Genomic DNA, 12,917 nt, shown 5'->3' with positions numbered 1-12,917 from the left:
CTGGTGGGGCAGGCTTCCTCTATCCCTGTATCCTGATGGTCCCAGTTACTTCCAGTGGTTTTGGAATAGGTGTTGTGTTCTACTCACCCCTGATCCTAAGATCCTGGGTGTGCTAGAGCACCTGGGAGTAGAGCCTCCTCTGGGGGATGTTAGACTGGCTGCTGAGTTTGTGCTCAAGGTAAACAGGTGCAGGGTAAAAATAATTCTTAGTGAAGTTATATCTGAATAGTGAATATATCTCTATGTTGCAAGGCAAGAAAACTTGTCCAGGTGAAGGGAAAGGGGGATGACTTTCCAGGCGAGTTGAACAGCCTGAATGAACACATGTGAAAGAAGTATGTCATCTGTGTGTCTGTAAACACACATAGTTTGAATGAATGAAGTATAAGTTGCAACATGTAACTGGCTGAAGCTAACAGAGGCTCCTGATGGCTGGGCAGATGTTACATATTCTTGTATTTAAAATGTAGCCTCTCTCTCTCTCTCTCTCTCTCTCTCTCTCTCTCTCTCTCTCTCTGTGTGTGTGTGTGTGTGTTTGTGTGTATGTGTGTTCCGAATTTTTAGTATACCTGTAATGTGCTTTGACCAAGTCTTGTTGGATTCCATCCCATGCAATGTCTTCCCTACCATCCCATTACTTTTCCTTTCCAACTTCCTGTGAACTATTTTTAAGGTGACTGATTCTATTCAGTTCTACCTGTATGTTAATGGGCATATGACCACTGGAACATGAGTAGCCTCTCGGGAACTCTAGCAGACATCTATTGCCAATAGCTCATCAGCCAGGTGTGGTATTTCATAGTGGCACAGAAAAAGTATATTTCAAATTTATTTTAGACTTCTCAGTCAATGTAACCTTATTAACTCTCTTTAAGTACAGATGTGATATAATCAGATTTGCATTCTGAGGTAAATTAGCAAAACACTTTATAAATATAGCAGTGTAATTTGTTCATCAAGTTGATTAATCCTTATAAAATATATTAATACTCTAGACCATATTCACATAGTTCACTTTAGCTATATACTCATTTTAGAAATAGATAGAGATGGAAAAAAGCTAGTTTTAACTTTGGTTTAAATTTCTTAACTGAAATGCTCCTTTACTCCTTCTTTACCATTGTTTAATAGGTGGCTTATACTTTATCCCATTCCCAATGTTGATGAATTTGTCTTCTCTGTGCTTCTATTCCAGATACTTTTCATCCACTTTGAAAACACAATGTCCTAGATTGTGGAGACCATAATTTAGTTCCTTCCAAGTATCCAAATTTACATGATTATTAGAAAATGGTCCCTGACCAAACCAGAGAAATTAGGAACACAATACACATGCTGCAGTGTTTCCTCTGTCTATAAAAGATTAAATATGCAATTTAAAAAAGAAGACACAGGTACTCTTTTAGAGCTGATTATTTCTAAGGCAAATTAAACTAATCTCAACTGTTGTGGATTTTAAAAAACAAATATATCTCTATATTGAAGTGAATATATTCCCTAAATGTGTCCATACTATGAATGTTGACTGATTCAATGCTTAGGCTTTTTCAAGATGTCATTCATTAACTGGGATACATTTTGGATTAGTGTGCCTCTTCAATACAATGTTTGGAGTAATTTAAAGCTTTTTGAGAATATACTAAAGTATAGACACATAAAAGGAAGAGGCCTTGTAAAGCTAGACACATAAAACTCTTGGCCAAAGGATTCAGAGAATGGATGGTCAAAACCCTATGCTTGGGTAAATTTGTGGGACTGTGTGTGTCTCTCTGAGCTTCCAAATAAAACCAGCTCCATTATCATGTATACTTCCAATTTGTGCTCAGAATAATATGAATGTTAAAATGAATAACCAAGAATAACCAAATTCACATTGTACTACTTAGTGTTTGTGGAGCTTGTTTGTTTGTTTGTTTTATTTATTTTACAAAAGCCTTGGGGGAAGGGACCCGGTAGTATTTCATATCTGGCCAGAACATATCTATAGGAATTGCCTGTGGTCCCTAGAAGAGGATGTTGTTATAGAAAATCAGATGAACTTATGTACATTGTCAGTGTAGTATTTTTTTTTAATTTTTTTTATTAGGTATTTTCCTCGTTTACATTTCAATGCTATCCCAAAGGTCCCCCATACCCACCCTCCTAATCCCCTACCCACCCACTCCCCCTTTTTGGCCCTGGCGTTCCCCTGTACTGGGGCATCTAAAGTTGGCAAGTCCAATGGGCCTCTCTTTGCAGTGATGGCCAACTAGGCCATCTTTTGATGCATATGCAGCTAGAGACAAGAGCTCCGGGGTACTGGTTAGTTCATAATATTGTTCCACCTATAGGGTTGCAGTTCCCTTTAGCTCCTTGGGTAATATCTCTAGCTCCTGCATTGGGGGCCGTGTGATCCATCCAATAGCTGACTGTGATCATCCACTTCTGTGTTTGCTAGGCCCCAGCATAGTCTCACAAGAGAGAGCTATATCTGGGTCCTTTCAGCAAAATTTTGCTAGTGTGTGCAATGGTGTCAGCGTTTGGAAGCTGATTATGGGATGGATCCCTGCATATGGCAATCACTAGATGGTCCATCTTTTTGTCACAGCTCCAAATTTTGTCTCTGTAACTCCTTCCATGGGTGTTTTGTTCCCATTTCTAGGAAGGGGTAAAGTGTCCACACTTTGGTCTTCCTTCTTCTTGAATTTCATGCTTCAGCCCTTTTTCTATTTACCTTTCTACACTCATGTCAACTTTTTACCATCGTTTTCACAGGGTAAATTATCTATGCCTTAGTAATCACTTATCTATATTGGGGTACATATAAATGTTATCATAGTACGGTAGTTTGTATTCTAGGTTCTGATTGTAACAGTTAATCTAACAGCTTTGAAGACTCTGATTTCAAAGTAATTTAGATTTTTCTATACAAAATTATCATTCCACTGCATTTGTCTTCTGTAAATGGAATGCTTCTGTAACAGCCATATATGACTGTTTTAAAATGAGTAAATGGAGGTTTCTCCTCTTTACTTCAATCAATCTTTCCAATATAGAGTAAAATTGTTAGTGTCAGTGTAGGATTAAAATCAAGTGAGACAACATATGGAGTCCACATCAGTAAGTTTTAAAAACTACAACATGAATTTGATTCAGTTAACTTGAAGGAGATGAAATACAGCAAGGACAGAGCAAGGGGGATTCAGAGGTTTGAACTGGAGCTCATGTTAGGTAGAAGCCAGGACACAAGAGCAGTAGAGTACATGAATGGAGGCTAAAGGCTGCAGCACAATGGCCTAAAACCAAACTTCTCCATCTGATCTTAGTAGAGGCAACGTTTGTTTTTAACTTTGAAAGAACCTAATTTCTCAGCTCACAAATGATTACAGAAGAACTGCAGAAGTTAAGATGGAGACACATCAGAGAACATGGATGACAAACATGCTGACTCTGCAGTGCTCACACTTAGCTCTCTTGCTTGTAACTTCAGGATAAGAAAGATTCCAGTCACACGTTTAAGCCATTTTTAGAAGGATGAAAGAATGGATTTCTCTCTTCCACAGGAGTACTCAAGGCTATAGTCATCCTTGCTGAGAGAGGGAATACCCAGATATTCTACCTATTAATAAAGCCAAGTGGGAGGGCGGGTCTGATCTACATTTTCTGCCCTAAAACAAATTTCCTTTCTCCCTGGTTGTCAAAGGTTATGCTGGAGAGTATAGTAGCTTAAGGTAAAATAGAGAGTCATCTAGAGGTCCATTCTAATTCAGATTACAGGATACATTTAAACAGTAGCAATTTCTGGAACATTAATCATAAATGTGTCACACACCATTTTCTTATTGTAAGTGCAAGTTTTGCTTTTGGAAAAGAAATTATTATAATTTGCATTTTTTCAAAGACAGCGAGCAAAGAATGTGATCTGTACATTTGATGTGCTCAGAGAAGTAGTTAGTCATTACATATTAGAAAAAAAAAGACTTTCTAGGATTATTAAGTTATTTCCCAAACAAAGGGGAAAAATGCCAGAATATCATTTTAAATAAATGACCAGGTTTGGATCACAAGTCACCATGGAAGGAAAGTACCAAGAAGTAGATGGCTTTAACATTATTTAAATTGAAATACAAAAATAAAACAATTATAAATTTAACTATTTAGTTGTAGTTAATTTTGAGTTTTTCAGTAAATAGCTGCGGTTAGCCCCTGGAGTTGGCGGGTGGGGGGAACTACTTTCAGTTGGATGGTACTGCTCTGTTCTTACTTTTAAAAATTGATTTGCTAAAATCAAATTTCATTGTTAGTATTGCTTTATGGTTTGTGCTAAAACAATCACAAAACTTTGTTTCAAAACCAGAATTTCTTTCAAATCCAGAAAATCAGAAGTTTTTGTTGTTGTTGTTGTTGTTGTTGTTGTTGTTTTGTTTTGTTTTGATTTTTAACTGATCCAAGAGACAGAACTCACCAATAAGTTTCATGGAAATGAAATCAATGTATGGACAAAGACTACCCTTCAATGGGGGTGTGGGTTGAGTCCCCTTTTCTTTTCCTTTCTTTCTTTTCTTTTTAATATATAACATTTTATTTTTCTTCTCATCAGTTGATGGAAATTTCACAACTCTTTGAGGTTTATCTTTTTTATTTTATTAAAAATGGATTTTTTTCCCACTATACTAATTACAGTTTCCCTTCTACCAGCTCCTCCAACGTCCTTCCCAGCTCCCTTCTCATCAAAATTCAAACCCTTTTTGCCTCTTATTAAGAAATAAGCAGACAGCTAAAGAATAATAATAAAATAAATTAAGATCAAAACAAAGATAAACAAAAGAGGAATAGGACAAAACAAGGCATTTAGAGTTTTAAATATTTGGGTCCCAGTGACCTTTTTGCTTTTTATTTTACTTTTAATTTATTTTTTACACTCCATATTCCATTTCCCGACCCCCATCCCATCTACCTTCTGATTGCTCCACATCTGATAACTCCTTCCCACACCACCTAACCTCTAAACTCCCTGGGGAATCCAGTCTCTTGAGGGTAGGTGCATCATCTCTGAATGAACACAGACCCAAAAGTCTTCTACTGTATTAGGGGGTGTATTGGCTGGTATATGCAGTCTGTTGGTGGTCCAGTGTTTGTAAGATATCAGGCGTCCAGATTAATTGAGACTGCAAGTCCTCTTACAGGATCACCCTATAAGAACTCAGCTTCTTTCAGACTTCTCTAATTCAACAACAGGGATCAGCTGCTTCTATCCATTGGTTGCGTGCAAATGTCTGCATCTGACTCTTGTAGTTGCTTGTTGGGTCTTTTGGAGGGCAGTCATGATAAATCCCTTTGTTCTTACTGATCAGAGAAATGAAAATCAAAACGACACTGAGATTCTACCTTACATCAATCAGAAAGGCTAAGATGAAAATCTCAGGTGACAACACACTTTGAAGAGGATGTGAAGAAATCCATTGCTGGTGGGATTGAAAACTGGTACAACCACTCTGGAAATCAATCTGGAGGTTCCTCAGAAAATTGGAAATAGATTTACCTGAAGATCCAGCTATACCACTCTTGGGAATATACCCAAAAGATGCCCCACCATACCACAGAGGCACGTGTTCCATTATGTTCATAGCAGCTTTATTTGTGATAGCCAGAAGCTGGAAACAAGCTAGATGCCCCATGACAGAAGAATGGATACAGAAAACGTGGTTCATTTACACAATGGAATACTACTTAGCTATTAAGAACAAGGACACCCTGACTTTTGCAGGCAAATGGATGGAACTACAAAATATCATCCTGAGTGAGGTAACTCAGACCCAAAACAAATGCCAAAGAATATTAGCCAAAAAATAAAAAATAAAATAAATAATAAGAATACACAAGATACAGTCCACAGAACTCAAAAAGGTCAACACGCTGAAGTGTCCAAGTGAGGATGCCTCAATCCCACTTGGGTAAGAGAAGAAAGCAATCACAAGTGAGGAGGAAGGGAGGAGCCTGGGAGGGAAAGGGGGCAGCATGCAGGGGGGGGAGGAGTGGGGGTGAGAGGGGAACCCTATCTGGTATTGGGTGAGTGAAGAGGACTGAAGCCCTGAGGGCCAGCAGAAAAAATGTAAACAGGAAACCTCAGGAAATAGGAGATTGGGGGGACACTCCAGTGTGCACCAGAGAAGAGGGAGGTGAGAGACTCTCAGGACTCAAAGGGAGGGACCTTAGATGAAATGTCAGACAGTAGGGAGAGGGAACTTATAGAGCCCACCTCCAGCAGGAAGACAGGACATCAAGTGAGGGATAGGGTTGCCATGCCACAGTCATGTGTCTGACACATATATTTTCCTGTCTGAAAGAATTACGGGGATAGAAATGGAGAGGAGCTTGAGGGAAAGAAGGGTCAAGACAGGCCTAAAGTGGGATCCAGCTCAAAGGGAGGTTTCAAGGCCTGACACTATTACTGAGGCTATGGAGAGATCTTTTGTTTTGTTTTGTTTTGTTTTTTGTTCTTGTTTTTCTTTTCTTTCTTTCTTTCTTTTTTTTTTTTCTTTTAGGCTTGGGGATTTCTAGACAGGGTGATTTTTGTATAACCATGGATGTCCAGGAAATAGTTCTGTAGACCAGGCTGTCTCAAACTCACAGAAATCCACCTGGTTCTGCCTCTGGGGCTGCCTGAGTGCTAGGATTGAATGTGCATGCCACTATTTAGTTGGTATCTCTTGTGATAGCCCCCTTCTGACCTTTAATTTGTTGATTGGATCTTCTCTCTCGTATATTTTGATATTTTGACTGAGAATTTGCCAATGTTTTTATTTTTTTTAAAGAACCATTTGTTTCATTTATTCTTTGTAATGTTTTTCTATCTTCATTTTAATTATTTCTTTCCATCTACTGATTTAGAATTTGGCTTATCCCCAGGCATGGGGGCACACACCTTTACTCCCAGCACTTGGAAGGCAGGGGCCTGGTCTACAAGGTGAGTTCCAGGACAGCCAGGGCTATACTGAGAAACCCTGTCTCGAAAAAAACAAACAAACAAAAAAAGAAAGAAAGAAAGAAAGAAAGAAAGAAAGAAAGAAAGAAAGAAAGAAAGAAAGAATTTGGCTTATTTTTATTCTCTGTTTTCTTTGGTACTAAGGTACATTGCTAATAATTTGTTTTATATCTTAATGAAAATTTTTAATTCGATGTTTTATTTATTTACATTTCAAGTGTTATGCCCTTTTCCTGTTTCCCCTTTGCAAGCTCCCTATTCCATCCCTGCTCAACTTGCTTCTATGAGAGTGCTCAAACATCTACTTACCCACTCCTGCCTCTCCAGCCTGGCATTCCTCTACACTGGATCATCAATCCCTTACAGGACCAAGGGCCTCCCCTCTCACTGATGGCAGGTAAGGCCCCTTCAGCTCCTTCAGTCCTTCCACTAACTCTTCCACTGGGGTCCCTGTGCTCAGTCTAATGGTTGGCTGTGAGCATCTGCATCTGTATTTTTCAGGATCTGTCAGGGCCTCTCAGGAGACAGCTGTATGGTTGCTGCAGCATGCCTTGATAGGCAATCACTTCTTGTTCATACTCGCCTCAGGGGCCACAGTGCCTCCTCTTCCTTTGCCCGAGTACTTTCCTTCACCCTGGCCCTCCTAAAACTCATGTGAGTAACTCAAGGGAAGGTGGCACTCACCTGGACAATTCATGCTGTACTCCTTTTGTTAAGACTTTTGTCACATCTGTAAAGATAGTTTTAGCAGGAATTGCAATCAGGTAGTGATGCCTTTGGAAGCCACTACCCAAACAATCAGAATACTATGTATTACTTTTTATCTTTCTGTACTTACTTAGATTTTGTTTCTACTTATCATCTTTGTTGACACCTATTAGTATAAATGTTAACATTTAGGACTTTTGCTCCACAGAATGTTTCTCCTAGGAAGTTCTGTTTCCTATTTTCCTTCACCAATATCTCCTCTGTGACTTGTGATTGTCAAAGTCCAGTTGTGATGGAAAAATATCCTGAGGAAATTGACTGTACATCTTACGTATGGACTTGCTACAAGTGTAGAGCGTCTTGCTTTTTATAAGCTACCTGAGATGACTCTCTTTTTTTTTTTGTGGAGTCTTAAATTACTTGATCGATAACACAGATCTTAAAATGATTACTTATGAAGAAAATCATTAAAATGAGATATGTCTGGAGCTCATGATGAGTTGTATGTTTTAGGAGGCTGTTCCCTGAGTTCAGCCATTAGAAACAAGTTCTAACTTGCTGGCAGAATCAAAACAGAGCTCATGTTCTCAGGCTCTGAAAACCAATTCCTATCCTGCTTCTTCAACTGATTCCTGTTTTTCTGTTAGCCAGTAAAGGGTGTGAAGAGGGAAGATGTTCCTTTCCCGTTATCTAAACTACGACACATAAATCATAAATTTGTTGCTTCATTTGCCTTAATTGACTATGTGCAGCTTGCCCACTCCTTTGTTCCTTTATCATTCTAAAATTCCTGACCAGGATCCAGGAGGGGACCTGACTGCAAACCTAACTCAAGGACCCTGATCTAGGTGGCCCAGATAAGGTCCAGTCACCAAAGTTAACTTGTTTAACCCCTTGTGTCAAATATGATTGGTTAATGTAAGAGCCCACCCTGATCCCCCTTCGCTCTGTGTCTCTATCCCACAAAACTGTTGCACCACCTCTCTTTGGGAAGAGAACACTCAGGAAATAAAGCTTTTATTTTTAAACTTCCATCTCTAAAGTGAGTTTTCTCAGCTTCCAACCGTAACACAGCTTGTGGAAGAAAGAGAGCAAATGGGAGGAAAAAAATTGTTTTAAACCATTTAAACTCATTTTTAAAGATAAACGAATAAAACACATCTCCCAGAAATATGAGCAAGATATCTTGAATAAGCACTTCAAAGACAACGAAGGCTCACTAGTGCTCCACAAAAACAACCTCTCTAAAACGTAGGAAAAGCACCATGAAAACAAAATGAGATGTAATGAACTTGTACTACAAGTTTAAAATTAATGAAAAAAGTCTGGATTGGTAGAGAAACAGGGATTCTTATGCAAAGATAGAAATTGATACAACCACATTGTAAAATCTTTAGTTTTTATTGCCAAAAATTGGACACACACACACACACACACACACACACACATACACACACACACACACACACACACTTTAGTATAATACCATGTCTCCTCTTGTATGTTTTTTACTAAAGAAGCATGAACAAACATTTCTTCACTCCAGATAAGAAATTAAAGACACAAAAATGATACCTCTATCCAAGGCTAACATGGGGAACTCATGAATTTAACTTGTATGATATTGTCAACATACAGGCAAGAAGAGCAAGATAGCAGTCTCTCTCTTTCCCAGAGCCCATGTTAATAGCGTCCATATACTCAAGTGTAGAAGAGCCTAATGCAATATACACTGCCTATTTAATCTTCTACTTTCAACAGGAGAACAAATGGACCAAATCTTATGAGAGTCTCATACAGGTAGTTATATATGCCTTGATTTCAAGATGATATTAACCCCTTGTTAAATCTAAAAAAAAAAGTTCTACAACTTTCTATATCTATGCCATCAGAAAAATTAACAGCAACTCCACAACAATAATAAAAGTCCTATGTTTTAAAACATATATATCAAACGCAATAGTTATAAATTTATTTCTTTATACAACAAAAAGTACAACTTAATATCTCAAAAATATGGCTAGATCTAACAAATATTTTAGTAAGCTAGTCAGATGATGTTTTCCTCCTGTGTCCATAAGTACCAGAAGACACAGTAGGAAGGACCTTAATTTAGGTTGGATATTGTGTTGCTTCTCCCAACTATCTAACTCATCTCCTTGAAGTGTTACATTCTTCCAAAGAGCTAAATCTACCCTTCTTTTAATTATATATGAAATATATGTGTATATATATGTATACATGTACATAATGTGGTAATCAAATAAAAATAATACATATGAATTTATTCCATCCTTAAAAGTTTTCCTTGAACTGAGAAGATAATATTTTGTTATCTTTGCAGTAGGGTAGTGCTTGCAAGACTCTGCAATTAAATCCTTACAGACATGAAAGCTTTACATATTCTTCATTATAAAATATTAAGAGTTTCATTAATTTTAAGGAGCCTGCTCAAAAAGCAAATTTGTACTTAATGCTCATAGTGACTGTTTATGTTTGTAGATCTATAAGAAATGATAGGGAAAAATCTAAAGGGAGACTTCATGCAGAAAGCTGTTATACCAATTTTCCACTCCCATCTACTCCCAACATTTTCCTTCCCTTCTGGAACTTCCCGGGAAATAAGAATATATTATGCTGTAAATTTAATGTGATAAAGCCAGTGTTTACAGACAGAATTTATATTATGTAGTAGTTTCAAAATGTAGCAATTTTTAAAGTTGCTTTGTGTTAGCATGACTTCACAGAGAAAATAAGAGAAGAGATATCATCTGTAAAAGAATTCATCATCAAGTTTGACCTGAAGGAAATTTTGCAGCTAAAATTTTGATGAGGTCAAGGTCCTATGTAAGCAAAAAGATGTAAATAGAAATACAGGTAGATAAGGTGGTCCAGAGGAATAGTAAAAGAGGAAGCAATGGAGAAAAAATGAAAGAAAATGTGGCAGAAGAGAAAGAGAAATATATTAGTCTCTTATTATTTATCTGCTGTTTTGATTTCAATAGTTTTAGTGTCCCACATTCAACTATTTTCCAAAAATATTCAATAGTAAATTCCAGAAATGGAAAGACATTCTAGGGTTTAAACACTTTTTCTTTCAAAATATTGTTTAGTTGTTCTGTTTCATTAATACTTCAAATCTCTTACCATGTCTATAAATTAAATTTGATCATAGATAAGCTTGCAAAATAAAAAGCAGTCTATTTAGGAATCAACACTGCCACACTGTTAAGTACCTACTGACACTCCTGTTGAAAATCTGCCTTGGACAAAGTAACCTCCTGCATTCTGCAAGAAGAGAAAACAGCAGCCTTTTGCTGCCCAAATTGACATATTGAAATCATTAGGACTAAGTGTAATATAGTTATAAATTTTTTAAATGGTGGATGATAAAACACAATTAAACAAAAAGTAATTTTTAAGTGAAATCAAACTTACCAAAACAAAAAATTTAAAGGATGACAAAACCCAGTTGTGCAGGTCCAGAGGCTGGCTCAGAAGGTAAAGTCACTTGCTACCAAGCCTGACAACCTAAGGTTGTCTTGATCTTATGATGGAAGAAGATAAGCAATTCCAAAGAGCTGTTCTTTGACCACATGTATAACCTGCACACACACATGCTTTCATACACACACACACACACACACACACACACACACACACACACACACATAAATTTCTAAAAATCTTAAGAATTTCATTTGTTGACTTTTAAAGTAAGAATAACAAGTGAAAGGAGACATGGTGATCAGAAGGTCACCTTCAAAATGGACCTTCCTCCTTCACCAAAAGTCATAAGGGTAGATCTTGGGTAGATCACCTCTTTTTAAGTCATTCATAAGAGTGCAATTTAATTAATAAGTTCACTGCGTTGGTGTGCTGAGCAAAACATATTCTAACTCCTGACTTTCTCAATTTCTTTTAAAATAACATTTTGACACAAGGTCTCATACACCTCAGCTGCTCATGCTTGTCACAAAGTCACTATGTAAATGAGGATGAGGTTGCACTTCTGATTTTCAGGCCTCTACATGCCTATTGCTTAGATCATAGGCATTAACCACTTAAGAACAAACTTAGTGTATGCTAGGTGGTATTCACTCCCTCAGTTAATGTAGTCTTTATACTTACATCCTAAAAACAGAGAAAACAACACAGTGCTATATACATGCATGCATACGTGTGTGTGTGTGTGTGTGTGTGTGTGTGTGATTGTTAAAAGAGTACAAGCAACATTAAAAAAAACTGCTATTTCAATGAAGATGACCCACGATAAACTTGACACTCACAGTAGGCGCAGCCATAGACTTCCGCACGCAGCCCGATGTGACCTTCTCCATTCCAGTCCAAGGGCACAACGCGTACATAACGGGCAACTACTGCATGCTGCAGGTCGTGTCGGACCACGCTGTCAGAATTGACGTTTCCTGGAAAAGCCTTCAAGGAAAGAAAAGAAAATTAAAAACCTTTGAAGAACATCTCAGTGACAAACGTATACTTTGTGTAAGAATAAACTCTTATTTTCTTCTTGGGTGATCAAGTTCTATCTTCTTACATCAGAAACATCTGAAAATAAAACTTTTCGTTTCTTTTATTTAAAAATGTATTATTTTGGTGCTTTGCAGGGGGTATCTAAGGAGCTAAAACACTTTTCATGAAGCCTGAAGATCATTGGATCCCCAGAACTCAGAAAAAAGTTAGCAGGTGAGGGCTCCAGAAATCACAGCACTCCAGAGTCAAAGATGGGGTTCTCAGCACATACTAGCTCTCTAGATTAGCAGAAGGGGTGGGCTTCTAGGCCTGTGAGATCTTGTCTTGCAAAATAAAATGGAAAGAGACAGAGACAGTGAATCAACATTGGACTTACACACACATGACCCAACAAGTCTTTTGTTTGCTTACAAATGCAAAAGAAACATTCATATTTGTGGGGTTAAAAAAATATATCATTTGAATTGGGAAATGGACTAAAGTAACCACAGATCCTTTAAAACACATTAACATCTTCCCAAAGACGATTAGGCAACAATGTCATTTCAAAATGACAGGTGTCTAGCATAGGTGAAACGGGCACACCTGTGGTGACAGCCTGTGAATTGCCTGAGGGAAGGAAGCCTTCCTTTGGTTCTCTGACCTGTCCTTCAGTTTCTTTTCCAAGCAACTGACAGAGTATTGATTAACCTGAAGACATCAGAAAGTACGAAGGATGAAGTCTCCAGATACTGCATTTAAGCAGTAGCCATCA

The 12,917-nt window shown here is 37.7% G+C and overlaps 1 protein-coding gene across 1 annotated transcript in view; it reads right to left on the bottom strand.

Moving 5' to 3' along the window:
- Nucleotides 1–12,917, bottom strand: part of Cntnap2 (contactin associated protein-like 2) — a 2,241,333-nt gene that overhangs the window by 1,368,493 nt on the left and 859,923 nt on the right. Inside the window, exon 4 of the mRNA NM_001004357.2 lies at nucleotides 11,962–12,109. Coding sequence (NP_001004357.2) covers nucleotides 11,962–12,109 — 148 coding nt within the window. The remainder of the gene's footprint in view (nucleotides 1–11,961; nucleotides 12,110–12,917) is intronic.

This window comes from Mus musculus, chromosome 6, assembly GCF_000001635.26.
Source record: "Mus musculus strain C57BL/6J chromosome 6, GRCm38.p6 C57BL/6J".
NCBI classification, from domain to species: domain Eukaryota; kingdom Metazoa; phylum Chordata; class Mammalia; order Rodentia; family Muridae; genus Mus; species Mus musculus.
The sequence above is the reverse complement of the archived record's forward strand: the minus strand, read 5'-3'. Positions and strand labels throughout refer to the sequence as shown.